Below are 27,460 nucleotides of genomic sequence, written 5' to 3' on the forward strand. Positions count from 1 at the left end.
ATGTATGTCTTGTTTCAGAGGTGATAGGTGTTGCTCTAGAGGCTGAGGTTGACCTGTGTTTGGGAGGCTGACAGGTGTGTTTGCTCTAGAGGCTGAGTAGTATGATCTGGATCTGTGTTTCAGAGGCTGATAGTGTGTCTGGATCTGTGTTTCAGAGGCTGATAGTATGTCTTGTTTCAGAGGCTGATAGTATGTCTTGTTTCAGAGGCTGATAGTATGTCTTGTTTCAGAGGCTGATAGTGTGTCTTGTTTCAGAGGCTGATAGTATGTCTTGTTTCAGAGGCTGATAGTGTGTCTTGTTTCAGAGGCTGATAGTATGTCTTGTTTCAGAGGCTTATAGTATGTCTTGTTTCAGAGGCTGATAGTATGTCTTGTTTCAGAGGCTGATAGTATGTCTTGTTTCAGAGGCTGATAGTGTGTCTGCATCTGTGTTTCAGAGACTGATAGTGTGTCTTGTTTCAGAGGCTGATAGTATGTCTTGTTTCAGAGGCTGATAGTATGTCTGGATCTGTGTTTCAGAGGCTGATAGTATGTCTTGTTTCAGAGGCTGATAGTATGTCTGGATCTGTGTTTCAGAGGCTGATAGTATGTCTTGTTTCAGAGGCTGATAGTATGTCTTGTTTCGGCTGATAGTTGTGTTCAGAGGCTGATAGTGTCTTGTGGAGAGAGGCTGATAGTATGTCTTGTTTCAGAGGGCTGATAGTATGTCTTGTTTCAGAGGCAGAGGCTGATAGTATGTCTTGTTTCAGAGGCTGATAGTATGTCTTGTTTCAGAGGCTGATAGTATGTCTTGTTTCAGAGGCTGATAGTATGTCTGGATCTGTGTTTCAGAGGCTGATAGTGTGTCTTGTTTCAGAGGCTGATAGTATGTCTGGATCTGTGTTTCAGAGGCTGATAGTATGTCTTGTTTCAGAGGCTGATAGTATGTCTTGTTTCAGAGGCTGATAGTATGTCTTGTTTCAGAGGCTGATAGTATGTCTGGATCTGTGTTTCAGAGGCTGATAGTATGTCTGGATCTGTGTTTCAGAGGCTGATAGTATGTCTGGATCTGTGTTTCAGAGGCTAATAGTATGTCTTGTTTCAGAGGCTGATAGTATGTCTTGTTTCAGAGGCTGATAGTATGTCTTGTTTCAGAGGCTGATAGTATGTCTGGAGGAGTCTCTTTACGTCCACAACATCAGAGACATGAAGGTCCTGCACACCATCAGAGAGACGCCTCCCAACCCCTCAGGTAAGAACTGGGATCATTTATTTGGCACGTCTTCCATAGTTCACTTATAGTTAGTTATGATATTTACCTGGCAAACATTAGTAGTGAATTTCAAGCATAAGTTGATCACCTCTCTTGTGCTGCACAACAGTGGAACGTCACGAAGCTTCCGCTTGCTCCCTGTGCTCTTAGTAAACAACCACACCATGTGACTGGTCCAATCAGCTGCTCTGGGATGTGACTGTCTCAATCAGCTGCTTTGGGATGTGACTGGCTCAATCAGATGCTTTGGGATGTGACTGGCCCAATCAGCTACTTTGGGATGTGACTGGCCCAATCAGCTGCTTTGGGATGTGGCTGGCTCAATCAGCTGCTTTGGGATGTGACTGTCCCAATCAGCTGCTTTGGGATGTGACTGGCTCAATCAGCTGCTTTGGGATGTGACTGGTCCAATCAGCTGCTTTGGGATGTGACTGGCTCAATCAACTGCTTTGGGATGTGGCTGGCTCAATCAACTGCTTTGGGATGTGGCTGGCCCAATCAGCTGCTTTGGGATGTGACTGGCTCAATCAGCTGCTTTGGGATGTGGCTAGCTGTATCAGCTGCTTTGGGATGTGGCTAGCTCAATCAGCTGCTTTGGGATGTGGCTGGCTGTATCAGCTGCTTTGGGATGTGACTGGCTGAATCAGCTGCTTTGGGATGTGACTGGCTCAATCAGCTGCTTTGGGATGTGGCTGGCTCAATCAGCTGCTTTGGGTGTGACTGGCCCAATCAGCTGCTCTGGGATGTGACTTGTCCATTCAGCTGCTTTGGGATGTGGCTGGCTCAATCAGCTGCTTTGGGATGTGGCTGGCTCAATCAGCTGCTTTGGGATGTGGCTAGCTCAATCAGCTGCTTTGGGATGTGGCTGGCTGTATCAGCTGCTTTGGGATGTGGCTAGCTCAATCAGCTGCTTTGGGATGTGGCTGGCTGTATCAGCTGCTTTGGGATGTGACTGTCCCAATCAGCTGCTTTGGGATGTGACTGGCCCAATCAGCTGCTTTGGGATGTGACTGGCCCAATCAGCTGCTCTGGGATGTGACTTCCCCATTCAGCTGCTTTGGGATGTGGCTGGCTCAATCAGCTGCTTTGGGATGTGGCTGGCTCAATCAGCTGCTTTGGGATGTGACTGGCCCAATCAGCTGCTCTGGGATGTGACTTGCCCATTCAGCTGCTTTGGGATGTGGCTGGCTCAATCAGCTGCTTTGGGATGTGGCTGTCTCAATCAGCTGCTTTGGGATGTAGCTGGCTCAATCAGCTGCTTTGGGATGTGGCTGGCTGAATCAGCTGCTTTGGGACGTGACTGGCTGAATCAGCTGCTTTGGGATGCGGCTGGCTCAATCAGCTGCTTTGGGATGTGACTGGCTCAATCAGATGCTTTGGGATGTGGCTGGCTCAATCAGCTGCTTTGGGATGTGGCTGGCTCAATCAGCTGCTTTGGGATGTGACTGGCTCAATCAGCTGCTTTGGGATGTGGCTGGCTGAATCAGCTGCTTTGGGACGTGACTGGCTGAATCAGCTGCTTTGGGATGCGGCTGGCTCAATCAGCTGCTTTGGGATGTGACTGGCTCAATCAGCTGCTTTGGGATGTGGCTGGCTCAATCAGCTGCTTTGGGATGTGGCTGGCTCAATCAGCTGCTTTGGGATGTGACTGGCCCAATCAGCTGCTTTGGGATGTTACTGGCCCAATCAGCTGCTCTGGGATGTGACTGGCCCATTCAGCTGCTTTGGGATGTGGCTGGCTCAATCAGCTGCTTTGGGATGTGACTGGCTCAATCAGCTGCTTTGGGATGTGGCTGGCTGTATCAGCTGCTTTGGGATGTGGCTGGCTGAATCAGCTGCTTTGGGATGTGGCTGGCTGTATCAGCTGCTTTGGGATGTGACTGGCTGAATCAGCTGCTTTGGGATGTGACTGGCTCAATCAGCTGCTTTGGGATGTGGCTGGCTCAATCAGCTGCTTTGGGATGTGACTGGCTCAATCAGCTGCTTTGGGATGTGGCTGGCTCAATCAGCTGCTTTGGGATGTGGCTGGCTGTATCAGCTGCTTTGGGATGTGGCTAGCTCAATCAGCTGCTTTGGGATGTGGCTGGCTGTATCAGCTGCTTTGGGATGTGACTGGCTGAATCAGCTGCTTTGGGATGTGACTGGCTCAATCAGCTGCTTTGGGATGTGGCTGGCTCAATCAGCTGCTTTGGGATGTGACTGTCCCAATCAGCTGCTTTGGGATGTGGCTGGCCCAATCAGCTGCTTTGGGATGTGACTGGCCCAATCAGCTGCTTTGGGATGTGGCTGGCTCAATCAGCTGCTTTGGGATGTGACTGGCCCAATCAGCTGCTCTGGGATGTGACTTGCCCATTCAGCTGCTTTGGGATGTGGCTGGCTCAATCAGCTGCTTTGGGATGTGGCTGGCTCAATCAGCTGCTTTGGGATGTGGCTGGCTCAATCAGCTGCTTTGGGATGTGGCTGGCTCAATCAGCTGCTTTGGGATGTGACTGGCCCAATCAGCTGCTTTGGGGATGTGACTGGCCCAATCAGCTGCTCTGGGATGTGACTTTCCCATTCAGCTGCTTTGGGATGTGGCTGTCTCAATCAGCTGCTTTGGGATGTGGCTGGCTCAATCAGCTGCTTTGGGATGTGACTGGCTCAATCAGCTGCTTTGGGATGTGGCTGGCTGAATCAGCTGCTTTGGGATGCGGCTGGCTCAATCAGCTGCTTTGGGATGTGACTGGCTCAATCAGCTGCTTTGGGATGTGGCTGGCTCAATCAGCTGCTTTGGGATGTGGCTGGCTCAATCAGCTGCTTTGGGATGTGACTGGCCCAATCAGCTGCTTTGGGATGTGACTGGCCCAATCAGCTGCTCTGGGATGTGACTTCCCATTCAGCTGCTTTGGGATGTGGCTGGCTGAATCAGCTGCTTTGGGATGTGGCTGGCTGAATCAGCTGCTTTGGGATGTGGCTGGCTCAATCAGCTGCTTTGGGATGTGACTGGCTCAATCAGCTGCTTTGGGATGTGGCTGGCTGAATCAGCTGCTTTGGGACGTGACTGGCTGAATCAGCTGCTTTGGGACGCGGCTGGCTCAATCAGCTGCTTTGGGATGTGACTGGCTGAATCAGCTGCTTTGGGATGTGACTGGCTCAATCAGCTGCTTTGGGATGTGGCTGGCTCAATCAGCTGCTTTGGGATGTGACTGGCTGAATCAGCTGCTTTGGGATGTGACTGTCTCAATCAGCTGCTTTGGGATGTGGCTGGCTCAATCAGCTGCTTTGGGATGTGGCTGGCTCAATCAGCTGCTTTGGGATGTGACTGGCTCAATCAGCTGCTTTGGGATGTGGCTGGCTGAATCAGCTGCTTTGGGACGTGACTGGCTGAATCAGCTGCTTTGGGATGCGGCTGGCTCAATCAGCTGCTTTGGGATGTGACTGGCTGAATCAGCTGCTTTGGGATGTGGCTGGCTCAATCAGCTGCTTTGGGATGTGACTGGCTGAATCAGCTGCTTTGGGATGTGACTGGCTCAATCAGCTGCTTTGGGATGTGGCTGGCTCAATCAGCTGCTTTGGGATGTGACTGGCTGAATCAGCTGCTTTGGGATGTGACTGGCTCAATCAGCTGCTTTGGGATGTGACTGGCTCAATCAGCTGCTTTGGGATGTGACTGGCCCAATCAGCTGCTTTGGGATGTGACTGGCTCAATCAGCTGCTTTGGGATGTGACTGGCCCAATCAGTCCATGTGGGTTTTAATGACATTATGAAGGGCAGCTCTGAACAGTTGAACCTGGATTTTAAGGAGCTGATTGACTCTGCTAAACACTAATAAAACACCCATCATATCTGGCCCTGTGCCCTCTCTGAATCATGGCATCATATCTGGCCCTGTGCCCTCTCTGAATCATGGCATCATATCTGGCCCTGTGCCCTCTCTGAATCATGGCATCATATCTGGCCCTGTGCCCTCTCTGAATCATGGCATCATATCTGGCCCTGTGCCCTCTCTGAATCATGGCATCATATCTGGCCCTGTGCCCTCTCTGAATCATGGCATCATATCTGGCCCTGTGCCCTCTCTGAATCATGGCATCATATCTGGCCCTGTGCCCTCTCTGAATCGTGGCATCATATCTGGCCCTGTGCCCTCTCTGAATCGTGGCATCATATCTGGCCCTGTGCCCTCTCTGAATCGTGGCATCATATCTGGCCCTGTGCCCTCTCTGAATCATGGCATCATATCTGGCCCTGTGCCCTCTCTGAATCATGGCATCATAACTGGCCCTGTGCCCTCTCTGAATCATGGCATCATATCTGGCCCTGTGCCCTCTCTGAATCATGGCATCATATCTGGCCCTGTGCCCTCTCTGAATCGTGGCATCATATCTGGCCCTGTGCCCTCTCTGAATCATGGCATCATATCTGGCCCTGTGCCCTCTCTGAATCGTGGCATTGATGCTTTAGCAGGATTCTTTCTCTTCACAACTGGTTATGGGATTATTGCAGCTCAATGGGTGTAACTTTTGTTGACAATTTCAATACCTTTTGGAAACAAACCACGTTTTATAAGGAGGATGGGATCCACCCAAATAATGTGGGTTCCTGGATCCTTTCACAGCATTATAAGGCTGCCTTGAGACAATGACTTATCAATGACCCCAGCTCAGTTAATCCCTACCATTGTGCCACTGAGTCATCATAATTATTTAGCAAATACCAGGGGCATTGGTAGACACAATGTAAGTAACCTAATTTCTGTCCCTCTTACTGCCTGGAATGCCTCTGATGATCCTACAGCTATTGTATGCAGCAATCATGTGTCTATGAACCAGAGTAATGCTGTTAGCACTGAGGCAGTGTGCCCTAGTAGGAAGTCCACTGTGTGCAGCTCACCCTGCACTAATAGAAATAACATGAGAATATCTACTTCTGCTAAGCTTCCCAGTAAAGCAATGAAAACAAGCAAGCATCCCAGAAAAGTGCTCAAAATAGCCCACGTTAACATATGTAGCTTAAGAAACAAGGTTCATGAAATTAATAACTTGCTAGTAACAGATGACATTCATATTTTGACTATTTCCGAGACTCACTTAGACAATAGCTTTTGATACAGTGGTAGCAATACAAGGTTAAAACATCTACAGAAAATACAGAAATACCAGTGGTGGAGGTGTTGCTGTTTATATTCAGAACCACATTCCTGTAAAGCTTAGAGAGGATCTCCTGTTAAATACTGTTGAAGTAATATGGCTACAGGTTCATCTGCCTCACCTAAAGCCCATTCTGGTGGTAATATGGCTACAGGTTCATCTGCCTCACCTAAAGCCCATTCTGGTGGTAATATGGCTACAGGTTCATCTGCCTCACCTAAAGCCCATTCTGGTGGTAATATGGCTACAGGTTCATCTGCCTCACCTAAAGCCCATTCTGGTGGTAATATGGCTACAGGTTCACCTGCCTCACCTAAAGCCCATTCTGGTGGTAATATGGCTACAGGTTCATCTGCCTCACCTAAAGCCCATTCTGGTGGTAATATGGCTACAGGTTCATCTGCCTCACCTAAAGCCCATTCTGGTGGTAATATGGCTACAGGTTCATCTGCCTCACCTAAAGCCCATTCTGGTGGTAATATGGCTACAGGTTCATCTGCCTCACCTAAAGCCCATTCTTTACTAATGTCATGCCATGCCACTGGCTTTGAGTAAAGCCAGTGTGTCTATGTATGCGGATGACTCAACACTATACACGTCAGCTACTACAGCGACTGAAATGACTGCAACACTTAACAAAGAGCTGCAGTTAGTTTCAGAATGGGTGGCAAGGAATAAGTTAGTCCTAAATATTTCAAAAACTAAAAGCATTGTATTTGGGACAAATCATTCACTAAACCCTAAACCTCAACTAAATCTTGTAATATATAATGTGGAAATTGAGCAAATAGTCTGGGTAGCCATTTGATTAGATGTTCAGGAGTCTTATGGCTTGGGGGTAGAAGCTGTTTACAAGCCTCTTGGTCCTAGACTTGGCGCTCCGGTACCGCTTGCCGTGTGGTAGCAGAGAAAACAGTCTATGACTAGGGTGGCTGGAGTCTTTGACACCGCCTGGTATAGAGGTCCTGAATGGAAGAAAGCTTGGCCCCAGTGATGTACTGGGTCGTACGCACTACCCTCTGTAGTGCCTTGCGGTCGGAGGCCAAGCAGTTGCCATACCAGGCAGTGATGCAACCAGTCAGGATGCTCTCGATGGTGCAGCTGTAGAATCTTTTCAGTCTCCTTAGGGGGACTTGCACGCAGCTCAGACACCCATGCATACCCCACAAGACATGCCACCAGAGGTCTCTTCACAATCCCCAAGTCCAGAACAGATTATGGGAGGCGCACAGTAATACATAGAGCCATGACTACATGGAACTCTATTCCACATCAGGTGACTGATGCAAGCAGTAGAATCAGATTAAAAAAACAGATAGAAATACACCTTATGGAACAGCGGGGACTGTAAAGAGACACACACAGGTAGAGACACACGCATACACACACACAATAACATACGCACTATACACACACGTACACATGGATTTTGTACTGTATATATGTGGTAGTGGAGTAGGGGCCTGAGGGCACACAGTGTGTTGTGAAATCTGTTATGAATGTATTGTAATGTTTTTAAAGTTGTATAACTGCCTTAATTTTGCTGCACCCCAGGAAGAGTAGCTGCTGCCTTGTGTATCCAAGATGGCGTAGCAGTGCCTTGGAAGCAGCTAATGGGGATCCATAATAAATACAAATGCAAATATTAGCCTAGTGCACAATTGACTGCAGGTCAATTTATGTAAAAATAACATATTCAAGCTAAAAACAGTTTCAACAATATTGAAAATCATACTGTGGGTATTTTACCAACCTCTCAGGTAAGAACCTAACTTAACCTATGCCTAAATCTGACCTCTCAGGTAAAAACTTAACCTATAACTAAATCTAACCTAAACCTAACCCAACCCCTCAGGTAAGAACCTAACTTAACCTATGCCTAAATCTGACCTCTCAGGTAAAAACTTAACCTATAACTAAATCTAACCTAACCTAAACCTAACCCAACCCCTCAGTTAAAAACCTACACTATATATACAAAACTATGTGGACACCCCTTCAAATTAGTGGATTCGGCTATTTCAGCCACACCCCTTGCTGACAGGTGTATAAAATCAAGCACACAGCCATGCAATCTCCATATACAAACATTTGCAGTAGAATGGCCTTACTAAAGAGCTCAGTGACTTTCAACAAGCTCACAGAACGGGACCACTGAATCGTGTAGCTTGTAAAAATTGTCTGTTCTTGGTTGCAACACTCACTACCGAGTTCCAAACTGCCTCTGGAAGCAACGTCAGCACAAGAACTGTTCGTCACAAGCCTAAGATCATCATGCGCAATGCCGAGCGTCGGCTGGAGTGGTGTAAAGTTCGCCGTCATTGGACTCTGGAGCAGTGGAAACGCGTTCTCTGGAGTGATGAATCACGCTTCACCATCAGGCAGTCCGACGGATGAATCTGGGTTTGGCGGCTGCCAGGAGAACGCTACCTGCCACAATGCATAGTGCCAACTGTAAAGTTTGGTGGAGGAGGAATAATGGTCTGGGGTTGTTTTTCATGGTTCGGGATAGGCCCATTAATTCCAGTGAAGGGAAATCTTAACGCTACAGCATACAATGACATTCTAGACGATTCTGTGCTTCCAACTTGGTGGCAACAGTTTGGGGAAGGCCCTTTCCTGTTTCAGCATGACAATGCCCCCGCGCACAAAGCGAGGTCCGTACAGAAATGGTTTGTCGAGATCGGGGCGTGGAAGAACTTGACTGGCCTGCACAGAGCCCTGACCTCAACCCCATCGAACACCTTTTGGGATGAATTGGAACGCCAAAACCGCGAGCCAGGCCTAATCGCCCAACATCGGCGCCCCGACCTCACTAACGCCCTCGTGTCTGAATGGAAGCAACTCCTCCCCCCTCAGCAACGTTCCGACATCTAGTGGAACCTGAACCTTTTTTATTGTATTCAGTTGTTGTTTTAGTAATAAAGTGTGTCTGTGTGTGTTCTCTCCCCAGGGTTGTGTGCACTCTCCATCAGTAATGACAACTGTTACCTGGCCTACCCCGGCAGCGCTACCATAGGAGAGGTCCAGGTGTTCGACACGGTGAACCTGGTACGACTCACACCCCCCCCATTCAACACGGCTAACTCTGCTACACACTGAGGTGTGGCTGTTTCAGTCTCACTGTGTGTTTTTAACTGTGTCTCCAGAGGGCCGCCAACATGATCCCAGCCCATGACAGTCCGTTAGCAGCTCTGGTGTTTGATGCTAGCGGAACCAAACTGGCCACAGCCTCGGAGAAGGTGGGACACATTTTTAAACTGTTACGCTGAGCTACTGAGGTGGTGTCAGCCGGTCCCATTGCCCTCGGCCCCGACCACTAACCCTTACCATAGAGATACTATTCTCTATCCATCTCTATGGCCCCGACCACTAACCCTGACCCTTACCATAGAGATACTATTCTCTATCCATCTCTATGGCCTTGACCCTTAACCCTGACCCTTACCATAGAGATACTATTCTCTATCCATCTCTATGGCCCCGACCACTAACCCTGACCCTTACCATAGATATACTATTCTCTATCCATCTCTATGGCCTTGACCCTTAACCCTGACCCTTACCATAGATATACTATTCTCTATCCATCTCTATGGCCTTGACCCTTAACCCTGACCCTTACCATAGATATACTATTCTCTATCCATCTCTATGGCCTTGACCCTTAACCCTGACCCTTACCATAGATATACTATTCTCTATCCATCTCTATGGCCTTGACCCTTAACCCTGACCCTTACCATAGAGATAATATTCTCTATCCATCTCTATGGCCTTGACCCTTAACCCTGACCCTTACCATAGAGATACTATTCTCTATCCATCTCTATGGCCTTGACCCTTAACCCTGACCCTTACCATAGAGATAATATTCTCTATCCATCTCTATGGCCTTGACCCTTAACCCTGACCCTTACCATAGAGATACTATTCTCTATCCATCTCTATGGCCTTGACCCTTAACCCTGACCCTTACCATAGAGATAATATTCTCTATCCATCTCTATGGCCTTGACCCTTAACCATGACCCTTACCATAGAGATACTATTCTCTATCCATCTCTATGGCCTTGACCCTTAACCCTGACCCTTCCATGGTAGCAGATCTGATGGATATTAACAGTGTAGTGGTGGACCGGCTGAAAGTGTGTGTGTTGTAACGTCGCTCGCTGTATCAGGGATCAGCTATCGTGTGTGTAATGTAACCTGTGTGTTCTGATAGGGTACGGTGATTCGTGTGTTCTCCATCCCTGAGGGACAGAAACTGTTTGAGTTCCGTCGAGGAGTCAAAAGGTAAGACTCCTTCCTCTTCCTTCTTCTCCATCTTCATCTTCTCCTCTGCCTTCTTCTTCTCCTTCTTCTCCTTCTTCTTCTTCTTCTTGTCCTCCTTCTCCTCCTCCTTCTCCTTCTTCTCCTTCTTCTTCTTCCTTCTCCTTCTCCTTCTCATTCTTCTTCTCCTTCTTCTCCTTCTTCTTGTCCTCCTTCTCCTCCTCCTTCTCCTTCTTCTCCTTCTTCTTGTCCTCCTCCTCCTCCTTCTTCTCCTCCTCCTCCTCCTTCTCCTTCTTCTTCTCCTTCTTCTCCTTCTCCTCCTTCTTCTCCTTCTCCTTCTTCTCCTCCTTCTCCTCCTCCTCCTCCTAGTAATATGTGTTTAATAGTGGCCAATATTGAATGATCTCCAGCTGAGTTCAGTGTGACTCTGTGTGTGTCCAGGTGTGTGTCTATCTGTTCCCTGGCCTTCAGTATGGAAGGTCTCTACCTGTCAGCATCCAGCAACACTGAGACGGTCCACATCTTCAAACTGGAGATTCAGAAAGAGAAGTAAGTACCCACCCTTCCTCATCCTCACCTTCCTCACCCTCATCCTCACCCTCCCCTGTGTTGCATTAGTTTCATTAGAGATTTTCTCCTGTATTCCAACATGGTGTGTGTAGGCCAGCGGAGGAGCCGACCACATGGGGTGGTTACTTTGGGAAGGTGCTGATGGCATCGACCACCTACCTGCCCTCTCAGGTGAGTGTGACTTCCGTGTGTGTGTGTGTGTGTGTGTGTGTGTGTGTTGTCTGATCATGTCTCCTCTGTGTGTGTCAGGTGACCGAGATGTTCACTCAGGGACGAGCCTTCGCCACCGTACGACTGCCCTTCTCTGGACACAAGAACATCTGCGCTCTGGCCCTGTAAGAACACACACACACACACACACACACACACACTGGAAAAGTCTAGAGCCCTAATGGAAGAGTCAGTCTAGAGCCCTAATGGAAGAGTCAGTCTAGAGCCCTAATGGAAGAGTCAGTCTAGAGCCCTAATGGAAGAGTCAGTCTAGAGCCCTAATGGAAGAGTCAGTCTAGAGCCCTAATGGAAGAGTCAGTCTAGAGCCGTGATGGAAGAGTCAGTCTAGAGCCCTGATGGAAGAGTCAGTCTAGAGCCCTGATGGAAGAGTCAGTCTAGAGCCCTGATGGAAGAGTCAGTCTAGAGCCCTGATGGAAGAGTCAGTCTAGAGCCCTGATGGAAGAGTCAGTCTAGAGCCCTAATGGAAGAGTCAGTCTAGAGCCCTGATGGAAGAGTCAGTCTAGAGCCCTAATGGAAGAGTCAGTCTAGAGCCCTGATGGAAGAGTCGGTCTAGAGCCCTGATGGAAGAGTCAGTCTAGAGCCCTGATGGAAGAGTCAGTTTAGAGCCCTGATGGAAGAGTCAGTCTAGAGCCCTGATGGAAGAGTCGGTCTAGAGCCCTGATGGAAGAGTCAGTCTAGAGCCCTAATGGAAGAGTCAGTCTAGAGCCCTGATGGAAGAGTCAGTCTAGAGCCCTAATGGAAGAGTCAGTCTAGAGCCCTGATGGAAGAGTCAGTCTAGAGCCCTAATGGAAGAGTCAGTCTAGAGCCCTGATGGAAGAGTCAGTCTAGAGCCCTGATGGAAGAGTCAGTCTAGAGCCCTGATGGAAGAGTCAGTCTAGAGCCCTGATGGAAGAGTCAGTCTAGAGCCCTAATGGAAGAGTCAGTCTAGAGCCCTGATGGAAGGGTCAGTCTAGAGCCCTAATGGAAGAGTCAGTCGAGAGCAGTAATGGAAGAGTCAGTCTAGAGCCCTGATGGAAGAGTCAGTCTAGAGCCCTAATGGAAGAGTCAGTCTAGAGCCCTAATGGAAGAGTCAGTCTAGAGCCCTGATGGAAGAGTCAGTCTAGAGCCCTGATGGAAGAGTCAGTCTAGAGCCCTAATGGAAGAGTCGGTCTAGAGCCCTGATGGAAGAGTCAGTCTAGAGCCCTGATGGAAGAGTCAGTCTAGAGCCCTGATGGAAGAGTCAGTCTAGAGCCCTAATGGAAGAGTCAGTCTAGAGCCCTGATGGAAGAGTCAGTCTAGAGCCCTAATGGAAGAGTCAGTCTAGAGCCGTGATGGAAGAGTCAGTCTAGAGCCCTGATGGAAGAGTCAGTCTAGAGCCCTGATGGAAGAGTCAGTTTAGAGCCCTGATGGAAGAGTCAGTCTAGAGCCCTGATGGAAGAGTCAGTCTAGAGCCCTGATGGAAGAGTCAGTCTAGAGCCCTGATGGAAGAGTCAGTCTAGAGCCCTAATGGAAGAGTCAGTCTAGAGCCCTGATGGAAGAGTCAGTCTAGAGCCCTGATGGAAGAGTCAGTCTAGAGCCCTGATGGAAGAGTCAGTCTAGAGCCCTGATGGAAGAGTCAGTCTAGAGCCCTAATGGAAGAGTCAGTCTAGAGCCCTGATGGAAGAGTCAGTCTAGAGCCGTAATGGAAGAGTCAGTCTAGAGCCCTAATGGAAGAGTCAGTCTAGAGCCCTAATGGAAGGGTCAGTCTAGAGCCCTGATGGAAGGGTCAGTCTAGAGCCCTGATGGAAGAGTCAGTCTAGAGCCCTGATGGAAGGGTCAGTCTCAGGAGCCCTAATGGAAGAGTCAGTCTAGAGCCCTGATGGAAGAGTCAGTCTAGAGCCCTAATGGAAGAGTCAGTCTAGAGCCCTGATGGAAGAGTCAGTCTAGAGCCCTAATGGAAGAGTCAGTCTAGAGCCCTGATGGAAGAGTCAGTCTAGAGCCCTAATGGAAGAGTCAGTCTAGAGCCCTAATGGAAGAGTCAGTCTAGAGCCCTAATGGAAGGGTCAGTCTAGAGCCCTGATGGAAGAGTCAGTCTAGAGCCCTAATGGAAGAGTCAGTCTAGAGCCGTGATGGAAGAGTCAGTCTAGAGCCCTGATGGAAGGGTCAGTCTAGAGCCCTGATGGAAGAGTCAGTCTAGAGCCCTGATGGAAGAGTCAGTCTAGAGCCCTGATGGAAGAGTCAGTCTAGAGCCCTGATGGAAGAGTCAGTCTAGAGCCCTGATGGAAGAGTCAGTCTAGAGCCCTGATGGAAGAGTCAGTCTAGAGCCCTGATGGAAGAGTCAGTCTAGAGCCCTAATGGAAGAGTCAGTCTAGAGCCCTGATGGAAGGGTCAGTCTAGAGCCCTGATGGAAGAGTCAGTCTAGAGCCCTGATGGAAGAGTCAGTCTAGAGCCCTAATGGAAGAGTCAGTCTAGAGCCCTAATGGAAGAGTCAGTCTAGAGCCGTGATGGAAGAGTCAGTCTAGAGCCCTGATGGAAGAGTCAGTCTAGAGCCCTAATGGAAGAGTCAGTCTAGAGCCCTGATGGAAGAGTCAGTCTAGAGCCCTAATGGAAGAGTCAGTCTAGAGCCCTGATGGAAGAGTCAGTCTAGAGCCCTGATGGAAGAGTCAGTCTAGAGCCCTGATGGAAGAGTCAGTCTAGAGCCCTGATGGAAGAGTCAGTCTAGAGCCCTGATGGAAGAGTCAGTCTAGAGCCCTAATGGAAGAGTCAGTCTAGAGCCCTGATGGAAGAGTCAGTCTAGAGCCCTAATGGAAGAGTCAGTCTAGAGCCCTGATGGAAGAGTCAGTCTAGAGCCCTGATGGAAGAGTCAGTCTAGAGCCCTAATGGAAGAGTCAGTCTAGAGCCCTGATGGAAGAGTCAGTCTAGAGCCCTGATGGAAGGGTCAGTCTAGAGCCCTGATGGAAGAGTCAGTCTAGAGCCTTGATGGAAGAGTCAGTCTAGAGCCCTGATGGAAGAGTCAGTCTAGAGCCCTGATGGAAGAGTCAGTCTAGAGCCCTGATGGAAGGGTCAGTCTAGAGCCCTGATGGAAGAGTCAGTCTAGAGCCCTGATGGAAGAGTCAGTCTAGAGCCCTGATGGAATAGTCAGTCTAGAGCCCTGATGGAAGAGTCAGTCTAGAGCCCTGATGGAAGAGTCAGTCTAGAGCCGTAATGGAAGAGTCAGTCTAGAGCCCTAATGGAAGAGTCAGTCTAGAGCCCTAATGGAAGAGTCAGTCTAGAGCCCTGATGGAAGAGTCAGTCTAGAGCCCTAATGGAAGAGTCAGTCTAGAGCCCTGATGGAAGAGTCAGTCTAGAGCCCTGATGGAAGAGTCAGTCTAGAGCCCTAATGGAAGAGTCAGTCTAGAGCCCTAATGGAAGAGTCAGTCTAGAGCCCTGATGGAAGAGTCAGTCTAGAGCCCTAATGGAAGAGTCAGTCTAGAGCCCTAATGGAAGAGTCAGTCTAGAGCCCTAATGGAAGAGTCAGTCTAGAGCCCTGATGGAAGAGTCGAGTCTAGAGCCCTAATGGAAGAGTCAGTCTAGAGCCCTGATGGAAGAGTCAGTCTAGAGCCGTAATGGAAGAGTCAGTTCTAGAGCCCTGATGGAAGAGTCAGTCTAGAGCCCTGATGGAAGAGTCAGTCTAGAGCCCTGATGGAAGAGTCAGTTTAGAGCCCTGATGGAAGAGTCAGTCTAGAGCCCTGATGGAAGAGTCGGTCTAGAGCCCTGATGGAAGAGTCAGTCTAGAGCCCTGATGGAAGAGTCAGTCTAGAGCCCTGATGGAAGAGTCAGTCTAGAGCCCTAATGGAAGAGTCAGTCTAGAGCCCTGATGGAAGAGTCAGTCTAGAGCCCTGATGGAAGAGTCAGTCTAGAGCCCTGATGGAAGAGTCAGTCTAGAGCCCTGATGGAAGAGTCGGTCTAGAGCCCTGATGGAAGAGTCAGTCTAGAGCCCTGATGGAAGAGTCAGTCTAGAGCCCTGATGGAAGAGTCAGTCTAGAGCCCTGATGGAAGAGTCAGTCTAGAGCCCTGATGGAAGAGTCAGTCTAGAGCCCTGATGGAAGAGTCAGTCTAGAGCCCTGATGGAAGAGTCGGTCTAGAGCCCTGATGGAAGAGTCAGTCTAGAGCCCTGATGGAAGAGTCAGTCTAGAGCCCTGATGGAAGAGTCAGTCTAGAGCCCTGATGGAAGAGTCAGTCTAGAGCCCTGATGGAAGAGTCAGTCTAGAGCCCTGATGGAAGAGTCAGTCTAGAGCCCTGATGGAAGAGTCGGTCTAGAGCCCTGATGGAAGAGTCAGTCTAGAGCCCTGATGGAAGAGTCAGTCTAGAGCCCTGATGGAAGAGTCAGTCTAGAGCCCTGATGGAAGAGTCAGTCTAGAGCCCTGATGGAAGAGTCAGTCTAGAGCCCTGATGGAAGAGTCAGTCTAGAGCCCTGATGGAAGAGTCAGTCTAGAGCCCTGATGGAAGAGTCAGTCTAGAGCCCTAATGGAAGAGTCAGTCTAGAGCCCTAATGGAAGAGTCAGTCTAGATTCCTTTTACATTTTAGTCATTTATCAGACGCTCTTATCCAGAGCGACTTACAGTTAGTGAGTGCATACATTTTCATACAGGCCCCCCGTGGGAAACGAACCAACAACCCTGGCGTTGCAAGCGCCATGCTCTACCAACTGAGCTACAGGGGACCTCTACACACACACTGAAACGCACACACAGTCCGATGAGTCTGATTGAAGTTTGTATGTTTTTTGTTTTTAACACTGTGTGTTTAGGATCCAGAAGATTCCTCGTCTCCTGGTCGCAGCAGCTGATGGATATCTGTACCTCTATAACCTGGATCCACAGGATGGAGGAGAGTGCTCACTGATGAAACAACACAGGTAACACACTGATGAAACAACACAGGTAACACACTGATGAAACAACACAGGTAGCACACTGATGAAACAACACAGGTAACACACTGATGAAACAACACAGGTAACACACTGATGAAACAACACAGGTAGCACACTGATGAAACAACACAGGTAGCACACTGATGAAACAACACAGGTAGCACACTGATGAAACAACACAGGTAGCACACTGATGAAACAACACAGGTAACACACTGATGAAACAACACAGGTAACACACTGACGAAACAACACAGGTAGCACACTGACGAAACAACACAGGTAGCACACTGATGAAACAACACAGGTAGCACACTGATGAAACAACACAGGTAACACACTGATGAAACAACACAGGTAGCACACTGATGAAACAACACAGGTAACACACTGACGAAACAACACAGGTAACACACTGACGAAACAACACAGGTAGCACACTGACGAAACAACACAGGTAACACACTGATGAAACAACACAGGTAGCACACTGATGAAACAACACAGGTAACACACTGACGAAACAACACAGGTAACACACTGACGAAACAACACAGGTAGCACACTGATGAAACAACACAGGTAGCTCACTAATGAAACAACACAGGTAACACACTGATGAAACAACACAGGTAACACACTGATGAAACAACACAGGTAACACACTGATGAAACAACACAGGTAGCACACTGATGAAACAACACAGGTAGCACACTGATGAAACAACACAGGTAGCACACTGATGTAACAACACAGGTAGCACACTGATGTAACAACACAGGTAGCACACTGATGAAACAACACAGGTAACACACTGATGAAGCAACACAGGTAACACACTGATGAAACAACACAGGTAACACACTGATGAAACAACACAGGTAACACACTGATGAAACAACACAGGTAACACACTGATGAAACAACACAGGTAACACACTGACGAAACAACACAGGTAGCACACTGACGAAACAACACAGGTAGCACACTGATGAAACAACACAGGTAGCACACTGATGAAACAACACAGGTAACACACTGATGAAACAACACAGGTAGCACACTGATGAAACAACACAGGTAACACACTGACGAAACAACACAGGTAACACACTGACGAAACAACACAGGTAGCACACTGACGAAACAACACAGGTAACACACTGATGAAACAACACAGGTAGCACACTGATGAAACAACACAGGTAACACACTGACGAAACAACACAGGTAACACACTGACGAAACAACACAGGTAGCACACTGATGAAACAACACAGGTAGCTCACTAATGAAACAACACAGGTAACACACTGATGAAACAACACAGGTAGCACACTGATGAAACAACACAGGTAGCACACTGATGAAACAACACAGGTAACACACTAATGAAACAACACAGGTAACACACTGATGAAACAACACAGGTAACACACTGATGAAACAACACAGGTAACACACTGATGAAACAACACAGGTAGCACACTGATGAAACAACACAGGTAGCACACTGACGAAACAACACAGGTAGCACACTGACGAAACAACACAGGTAGCACACTGATGAAACAACACAGGTAGCACACTGATGAAACAACACAGGTAGCACACTGATGAAACAACACAGGTAACACACTAATGAAACAACACAGGTAGCACACTGATGAAACAACACAGGTAACACACTGATGAAAACAACACAGGTAGCACACTGATGAAAACAACACAGGTAACACACACACACACACTGTAAGGAAGCTTTTGTTATCTGTATTGGTCCTGTTCTGTGTGGCTCAGTTGTTCGTGCATAGCGCTTAGCGATAGCAGGGTCTGTGGGATCGACTCCATATGTACTCACTGTAAGTAGCTTTGGATAAAAGCGTCTGTTAAACGGCAGTTTATTTAAATATCATCGTTCTGTGTTCCTCAGGTTAGACGGCGGTGCTGAGCCGCCCAATGAGATCCTGGAACAGGGGTCACATGACCGACCCCTTACCACACAGACCTACAACACTGCTGGGATGAAAGGTACGTTAGTCAAATTTGGCGCCGGACAAGTGACCCGGGAATATTTTTAATTTCTGCCATTTTAAGAAATGTGCCAGTCAGCCATATGCATTGGGTGGGTAACCCATTAGGCCATCCACCCACCCACGCAGACTTCAGTCCGGCTTTTGACATTATCGATCATAGTCTGCTGCTGGAAAAACCTGTGTGTTATGGCTTTACACCCCCTGCTATACTGTGGATAAAGAGTTACCTGTCTAACAGAACACAGAGGGTGTTCTTTAATGGAAGCCTCTCCAACATAATCCAGGTAGAATCAGGAATTCCCCAGGGCAGCTGTCTAGGCCCCTTGCTTTTTTCCATCTTTACTAACGACATGCCACTGGCTTTGAGTAAAGCCAGTGTGTCTATGTATGAGGATGACTCAACACTATACATGTCAGCTACTACAGCGACTGAATGACTTCCCAAATGCCAAGCGTGTGCAAAGCTGTCATCAAGGCAAAGGGTGGCTATTTGAAGATTCTCAGATATAAAATATACTTTGATTTGTTTAACACTTTTTTTGGTTACTACATTATTCCATATGTGTTCTTTCATAGTTTTGATTTCTTCACTATTATTCTACAATGTAAAAAATAGTAAAAATAAAGAAAAACTCTGAAATGAGTAGGTGTGTCCAAACTTTTGACTGGTTGTGGTTGTGTGTGTGTATACACTACCGTTCAAACGTTTGGGGTGACTTAGAAATGTCCTTGTTTTTGAAATAAAATCATTTTTTTTGTCCATTAAAATAACATCAAATTGATCAGAAATACAGTGTAGACATTGTTAATGTTGTAAATGGCTATTGTAGCTGGAAACGGCTCATTTTTCTGGTTAGAGCCAGTAGTACTGTAGCAGCGGTAGTATAAGCAGTAGTACTGTAGTAGCAGTAGTAGTACTGTAGTAGCAGCAGTAGTACTGTAGTAGCAGCAGTAGTACTGTAGTAGCAGCAGTAGTACTGTAGTAGCAGTAGTAAAACTGTAGCAGCAGCAGTAGTACTGTAGCAGCAGCAGTAGTAGCAGCAGTAGTACTGTAGTAGCAGTAGTAGTACTGTAGCAGCAGCAGTAGTACTGTAGTAGCAGCAGTAGTACTGTAGTAGCAGTAGTAGTACTGTAGCAGCAGCAGTAGTAGCAGCGGTGGCAGCAGTAGTGGCAGCAGTGGTGCTGTAGTAGCAGTAGTAGTACTGTAGCAGCAGCAGTAGTACTGTAGCAGCAGCAGTAGTACTGTAGCAGCAGCAGTAGTACTGTAGCAGCAGCAGTAGTACTGTAGTAGCAGTAGTAGTACTGTAGAAGCAGCAGTAGTACTGTAGTAGCAGCAGTAGTAGCAGCAGTAGTACTGTAGTAGCAGCAGTAGTACTGTAGTAGCAGTAGTAGTACTGTAGTAGCAGCAGTAGTACTGTAGTAGCAGCAGTAGTACTGTAGTAGCAGTAGTAGTACTGTAGCAGTAGTACTGTAGTAGCAGCAGTAGTAGCAGCAGTAGTAGCAGCAGTAGTACTGTAGTAGCAGCAGTAGTACTGTAGTAGTAGCAGCAGTAGTAGCAGCAGTAGTACTGTAGTAGCAGCAGTAGTACTGTAGTAGCAGCAGTAGTAGCAGCAGTAGTACTGTAGTAGCAGCAGTAGTACTGTAGTAGCAGTAGTAGTAGCAGCAGTAGTACTGTAGTAGCAGCAGTAGTAGCAGCAGTAGTACTGTAGTAGCAGCAGTAGTACTGTAGTAGCAGCAGTAGTACTGTAGTAGCAGCAGTAGTAGAAGTAGTAGTACTGTAGCAGCAGCAGTAGTACTGTAGTAGCAGCAGTAGTAGCAGCAGTAGTACTGTAGTAGCAGCAGTAGTACTGTAGTAGCAGCAGTAGTAGCAGCATTAGTACTGTAGTAGCAGCAGTAGTACTGTAGTAGTAGCAGCAGTAGTAGCAGCAGTAGTACTGTAGTAGCAGCAGTAGTACTGTAGTAGCAGTAGTAGTACTGTAGCAGCAGCAGTAGTACTGTAGCAGCAGCAGTAGTACTGTAGTAGCAGCAGTAGTAGCAGCAGTAGTACTGTAGTAGCAGCAGTAGTACTGTAGTAGCAGTAGTAGTACTGTAGCAGCAGCAGTAGTACTGTAGTAGCAGCAGTAGTAGCAGCAGTAGTACTGTAGTAGCAGCAGTAGTACTGTAGTAGCAGCAGTAGTACTGTAGTAGCAGTAGTAGTACTGTAGTAGCAGCAGTAGTACTGTAGTAGCAGTAGTAGTACTGTAGTAGCAGCAGTGGTACTGTAGCAGCAGCAGTAGTACTGTAGTACAGGTGGTCCTCTGTAGCTCAGCTGGTAGAGCACGGCGCTTGTAACGCCAAGGTAGTGGGTTCGAGCCCCGGGACCACCCATACACACAAAAAAAATATATGCACGCATGACTGTAAGTCGCTTTGGATAAAAGCGTCTGCTAAATGCCATATTATTATTATTATTATTATTATTATTATTATTACTGTAGTAGTAGTACTGTAGCAGCAGTAGTAGTACTGTAGCAGCAGCAGTAGTACTGTAGTAGCAGTAGTAGTACTGTAGTAGCAGCAGTAGTACTGTAGTAGTAGTACTGTAGCAGCAGCAGTAGTACTGTAGTAGCAGCAGTAGTACTGTAGTAGCAGCAGTAGTACTGTAGTAGCAGTAGTAGTACTGTAGTAGGAGTGGCAGGGGTACTGTAACCGCAGCACCACTGTAGTAGTACTGTAGTAGTGGCAGCAGCAGTAGTACTGTAGTAGTAGCAGTAACAGTAGTAGTAGTAGTAGTAGTAGTAGTAGTAGTAGTAGTAGTAGTAGTAGTAGCAGCACTGTTTAGTAGTAGTGGCAGTAGTACTGTAGTAGTAGCAGCAGTAGTTGCAGTAGTAGTAGTAGTAGTAGTAGTAGTAGTAGTAGTAGTAGTAGCAGCAGTAGCAGCAGTAGTGGTGGTAGTAGTAACAGCAGTAGTACTATATCAGTGGTAGTAGTAACAGCAGTAGTACTATATCAGTGGTAGTAGTAACAGCAGTAGTACTATATCAGTGGTAGTAGTAACAGCAGTAGTACTATAGCAGTGGTAGTAGTAACAGCAGTAGTACTATAGCAGTGGTAGTAGTAACAGCAGTAGTACTATAGCAGTGGTAAGTAGTAACAGCAGTAGTACTATATCAGTGGTAGTAGTAACAGCAGTAGTACTATATCAGTGGTAGTAGTAACAGCAGTAGTACTATATCAGTGGTAGTAGTAACAGCAGTAGTACTATATCAGTGGTAGTAGTAACAGCAGTAGTACTATATCAGTGGTAGTAGTAACAGCAGTAGTACTATAGCAGTGGTAGTAGTAACAGCAGTAGTACTATAGCAGTGGTAGTAGTAACAGCAGTAGTACTATATCAGTGGTAGTAGTAACAGCAGTAGTACTATATCAGTGGTAGTAGTAACAGCAGTAGTACTATATCAGTGGTAGTAGTAACAGCAGTAGTACTATAGCAGTGGTAGTAGTAACAGCAGTAGTACTATAGCAGTGGTAGTAGTAACAGCAGTAGTACTATATCAGTGGTAGTAGTAACAGCAGTAGTACTATATCAGTGGTAGTAGTAACAGCAGTAGTACTATATCAGTGGTAGTAGTAACAGCAGTAGTACTATATCAGTGGTAGTAGTAACAGCAGTAGTACTATAGCAGTGGTAGTAGTAACAGCAGTAGTACTATATCAGTGGTAGTAGTAACAGCAGTAGTACTATAGCAGTGGTAGTAGTAACAGCAGTAGTACTATATCAGTGGTAGTAGTAACAGCAGTAGTACTATATCAGTGGTAGTAGTAACAGCAGTAGTACTATATCAGTGGTAGTAGTAACAGCAGTAGTACTATATCAGTGGTAGTAGTAACAGCAGTAGCTGATCCCCTGACCCCTGACCCCTGAACTCTAACCCATGTCCTCTCCTCAGGTTACTGTGAGGAGGCAGGTGCAGTGGGAGGGGCGGGACTAGAGGATGACCTCAGTGATCTACGATTGGACGATGAGAATGAGGAGCAGCCACCACTCATCCTGGAGACGGACTGACTGACAGCCGGAGCAACCAATCAGAGAGCACCTCTGGTGCTGCTAGGAACATGTGACATGGAGGGTGGAATTAAAAACTCTCAGCGTTCCACAGCGCCTCTGTCTGTCTGTGGATGTATACATATTTCTCCCTCCATCCCTCCCTCTCTCTCCTTCCCTCCCTCCCTCTCTCCCCTTCCCTCCTTCCCTCCCTCCCTCTCTCTCCTTCCCTCCTTCCCTCCTTCCCTCTCTCCCTCTCTCCCTCCTTCCCTCTCTCCCTCTCTCCCTCCCCTCTCTCTCTCTCTCTCCCTCCCTCCCTCACTCTCTCTCTCCCTCTCTCCCTCTCTCCCTCCCTCTCTCTCTCTCTCTCTCCCTCCTTCCCTCTCTCCCTCTCTCCCTCCTCCCTCTCTCCCTCCCTCTCTCTCTCTCTCTCTCCCTCCTTCCCTCTCTCCTCTCTCCCTCCCTCTCTCTCCCCTATCTCCCTCCATCCCTCCCTCCCTCCCTCTCTCTCTCTGTCTCTCTCTCTCTCCCTCCCTCTCTCCCTCCCTCTCTCCCTCCGCAGGTGACTCTGTAGCTTTGCATGTACATGTGCCAAGACCAGAACTCTACGCAACGCTCTAACGAGGACCTCTGAAGTGTGTGAGTGTGTGAGTGTGTGTGTGGGCTGAGCTGTAAATGTGTGTGCTGGGCATGTACATTAGCATACATTAGCGTTAGCGTCCCAGTCGCTCACTGGCTACCCAATCAGATGGAGGCTCAGTGGACAAGCCCTGCCCCCCTCTCTCTGAGGGCTGCAGACATTGGCCGATGAAATTGATTGACCGATCAGTCAGACCCGTGTCTGATAAGGTGAGGAATGTAATGAGGTGTGTGTTTAACCCCATAGCGATCGAGGACTCGTCATCTATATAACCCGTTTTAGCATGGACATTGCCATCGTCCACCATTTTAAAGTAGCCATCTGGGTGGGGGAGTTGTAGCTTCAATGGCGCTGTCACAGACGGTATAATGGCACAGATACAAAGACCATTCCTCCATCTACCTCTATGGTGTAACCAGGGATGGAACTAGGGTGACTGATGTTTAGCCAATAGAGGCCTACGTCCCTGGTGGTGACCTCTGATTGGTTGGTCAGAAACAACGGGTAGTGACATCATCAAGACGGGGGGGCGGGCATGTCCACTGGGGTCTCGTCAAACGCATTATCCTCTGGGGTGAGGCGGAGCGGCTAGAGACGGACAGGGTCACGTGACCAGACGTTTTCTAATGATTCATGATTTTTTGTATAAAATGTGAAATGTTGTTGATCGGAAACTAAATAAAGTCCTTCGTGTTGATGTAACGGACGTTTCTCTGTCCTTCGTGTTAATGTCCTTCTCTCTCTATAAGAGGACTCAAAACAAACTACAAATGCATCCAAGGAGTTTTGTAGAGTCGCAAGCTTGACGTAGTCATTGCATGCAAGGGATTATGGGACCAAATATATGGAGGTCAAATAGTGCCTTAAGTGTAGAAGCATGTAAAGTATGATTTGCACATGTAAAATATGAGTTGCACCTGTATAATCCAGTTTTTTATAGTTGCAAAAAATGTAACTTATTTTGAAAATAAATGCAACACTCACAAGGGTTAGGGTTAGTAACGTGTGAATAAATACAACACTTGCAAACATGTAACCTTGATATGTGAATACATTTAAATAAGATTTGCAAGAATGCAACTCTATTTAAAAAATGAAGGCAACTCCTTTACTAAACTTGTGACGGGTCGAATCTCTGCCCTCTGTGAGTTTTGTGACTAACCTCTGCCAAAGGTTCTGTAGTTGTGCTTGTAAAAGCTGCTCTGCAAGCAGCAGAGGGAAAAACACCACAGCTCTGGTAGGCAACGGTTTTTCTTCTTCTGACCAATCAGGTGAAGTGTTGTCTTTCTGGAATGCGCTTTCTCATTTCACAGGGTTCCGGTCTGGAAGCTCGCTGTGCTAAATATGAATCAAATTTGTTAAAATTACTAGAAAAATGATATTCGGAGAATTTGAAATCTACAACAAGGCGTTGGTGAGGAAGATGGCGGGAATAATTAAAACAAGGGTTTCCACATTAGCATAACCGCTACAAAGCTGATGCTAGCTAGCTAGCTAGCCTCTTTTCTATTGAAAATGCATGGCTGGTTAGCTAACTAGCCTCTTTTCTATTGAAATTGCATGGCTGGTTAGCTAGCTAGCTAGCCTCTTTTCTATTGAAAATGCATGGCTGGTTAGCTAACTAGCCTCTTTTCTATTGAAATTGCATGGCTGGTTAGCTAGCTAGCGAGCGTTCTAGCCTTCTGGCTAGCCTGTATCTAGTGTTTTCTTGGTCAGTTGTAGATGAGCTGTGGAGCCGTACGGTTCTTAGGCCGCGTTCTCATTATTGTTATCCCTATTTACCTGAAGTTACTTACCTGAAGATCTGTGGATTCCTGTACTATTTACCTGAAGTTACTTACCTGAAGATCTGTGGATTCCTGTACTATTTACCTGAAGTTACTTACCTGAAGATCTGTGGATTCCTGTACTATTTACCTGAAGTTACTTACCTGAAGATCTGTGGATTCCTGTACTATTTACCTGAAGTTACTTACCTGAAGATCTGTGGATTCCTGTACATACCGGAAACCTGTTTTTTACTCTATATGCCAGAGTCTGTGGTCGTTTTAACTGCAGCGAGTGAAGCTATCTCCCGGACAGCCTCAAGCTAAGCTACCGCTGTCCCTACAGCCTGCTTTGGGTGAGCTAGCTAGAACAGCATCGGCTAGCTAGCTACACTATCAGATAGACATTTCCAGGAAAAGCTCGGACGGAGATGGCTACCCTGTAGTAACATTATTATTTGAAACCACCACATGCACGTTATCTGCATCTGTGTTACATTCCATATGATCTTTTAATATATTTGGACTGTATTGCTGTCGGTCTCAAGTTGTATGAAAATGTATGCACTCACTAACTGTAAGTCGCTCTGGATAAGAGCGTCTGCTAAATGACTAAAATGTAAAATGTAAAAAATGTACAAATCGTCAGCATGAAGAATACTGAATCCTCTTTCAGATCTGCTAAGCACACCTCTGCTAGCCTCCGAGTGGTTGGGTAAGCTCCTTCCTGAGTGGCCCTGTCCAGGGGTGCCATTGGACGGGGCCACAATGTCTACTGACTAGGTACCCCCCTCTGCCTTGCCCAACCCCTCCTGTCTCAGTCCCCAGTAATTATTCTGCAATAGTTGATGTGCCGGGGGGGGGGCTAGGGTCAGCTTGTCTTATCTGGACCCGTATTCACAAAGCGTCTGCTAAATGGCATATTATATTATTATTAATAGTTGATGTGCCGGGGGCTAGGGTCAGCTTGCTTATCTGGACCCGGCAGTATTACGTCTGCTAAATGGCATATTATATTATTTGTATGTGAATAGTTGATGTTGCGGGGGAGCTAGTCAGCTTGTCTTATCTGGACCCGTATTCACAAAGCGTCTGCTAAATGGCATATTATATTATTATTATTAATAGTTGATGTGCCGGGGGCTAGGGTCAGCTTGTCTTATCTGGACCCGTATTCACAAAGCGTCTGCTAAATGGCATATTATATTATTTATTATTAATAGTTGATGTGCCGGGGGGGGCTAGGGTCAGCTTGTCTTATCTGGACCCGTATTCACAAAGCTCTGCTAAATGGCATATTATATTATTTATTATTAATAGTTGATGTGCGGGGGCTAGGTCAGCTTGTCTTATCTGGACCCGTATTCACAAAGCGTCTGCTAAATGGCATATTATATTATTTATTATAATAGTTGATGTGCGGGGGGGCTAGGGTCAGCTTGTCTTATCTGGACCCGTATTCACAAAGCGTCTGCTAAATGGCATATTATATTATTTATTATTAATAGTTGATGTGCGGCGGGAGCTAGGGTCAGCTTGTCTTATCTGGACCCGTATTCACAAAGCGTCTGCTAAATGGCATATTATATTATTTATTATTAATAGTTGATGTGCCGGGGGCTAGGGTCAGCTTGTCTTATCTGGACCCGTATTCACAAAGCGTCTGCTAAATGGCATATTATATTATTTATTATTAATAGTTGATGTGCCGGGGGGGGCTAGGGTCAGCTTGTCTTATCTGGACCCGTATTCACAAAAGCGTCTGCTAAATGGCATATTATATTATTTATTATTAATAGTTGATGTGCCGGGGGGGGCTAGGGTCAGCTTGTCTTATCTGGACCCGTATTCACAAAGCGTCTGCTAAATGGCATATTATATTATTTATTATTAATAGTTGATGTGCCGGGGGCTAGGGTCAGCTTGTCTTATCTGGACCCGTATTCACAAAGCGTCTGCTAAATGGCATATTATATTATTTATTATTAATAGTTGATGTGTGCGGGGGGGACTAGGGTCGGCTTGTACTGGTTCCCGTATTCCAACGTCTGCTAAATGGCATATTATATTATTTATTATTAATAGTTGATGTGCCGGGGGGTAGGGTCAGCTTATCTTATCTGGGCCCGTGTTCTCAAGCGTCTGCTAAATGGCATATTATATTATTTATTATTAATAGTTGATGTGCCGGGGGGCTAGGGTCAGCTTGTCTTATCTGGACCCGTATTCACAAGCGTCTGCTAAATGGCATATTATATTATTTATTATTAGTAGTTGATGTGCCGGGGGCTAGGGTCAGCTTGTCTTATCTGGACCCGTATTCACAAAGCGTCTGCTAAATGGCATATTATATTATTTATTATTAATAGTTGATGTGCCGGGGGGGGCTAGGGTCAGCTTGTCTTATCTGGACCCGTATTCACAAAGCGTCTGCTAAATGGCATATTATATTATTTATTATTAATAGTTGATGTGCCGGGGGGGGCTAGGGTCAGCTTGTCTTATCTGGACCCGTATTCACAAAGCGTCTGCTAAATGGCATATTATATTATTTATTATTAATAGTTGATGTGCCGGGGGGCTAGGGTCAGCTTGTCTTATCTGGACCCGTATTCACAAAGCGTCTGCTAAATGGCATATTATATTATTTATTATTAATAGTT

At 46.9% G+C, this 27,460-nt stretch overlaps 1 protein-coding gene across 1 annotated transcript; it reads left to right on the forward strand.

The window, feature by feature from the left end:
* The first annotated feature begins 1,099 nt into the window (after positions 1-1,099).
* Positions 1,100-22,501, forward strand: LOC123488629 (WD repeat domain phosphoinositide-interacting protein 2-like). The gene is made up of 10 exons (XM_045219495.1): positions 1,100-1,231; positions 9,336-9,433; positions 9,532-9,624; positions 10,608-10,678; positions 11,096-11,203; positions 11,317-11,395; positions 11,474-11,559; positions 16,204-16,311; positions 18,265-18,362; positions 22,297-22,501. Exons 1-10 carry the CDS (start codon positions 1,186-1,188, stop codon positions 22,410-22,412), a joined length of 903 nt encoding a protein of 300 aa, XP_045075430.1. The 5' UTR covers positions 1,100-1,185; the 3' UTR covers positions 22,413-22,501.
* Positions 22,502-27,460: the final 4,959 nt, after the last annotated feature.

Source organism: Coregonus clupeaformis, unplaced genomic scaffold (genome assembly GCF_020615455.1).
Source record: "Coregonus clupeaformis isolate EN_2021a unplaced genomic scaffold, ASM2061545v1 scaf2410, whole genome shotgun sequence".
NCBI classification, from domain to species: Eukaryota; Metazoa; Chordata; class Actinopteri; order Salmoniformes; family Salmonidae; genus Coregonus; species Coregonus clupeaformis.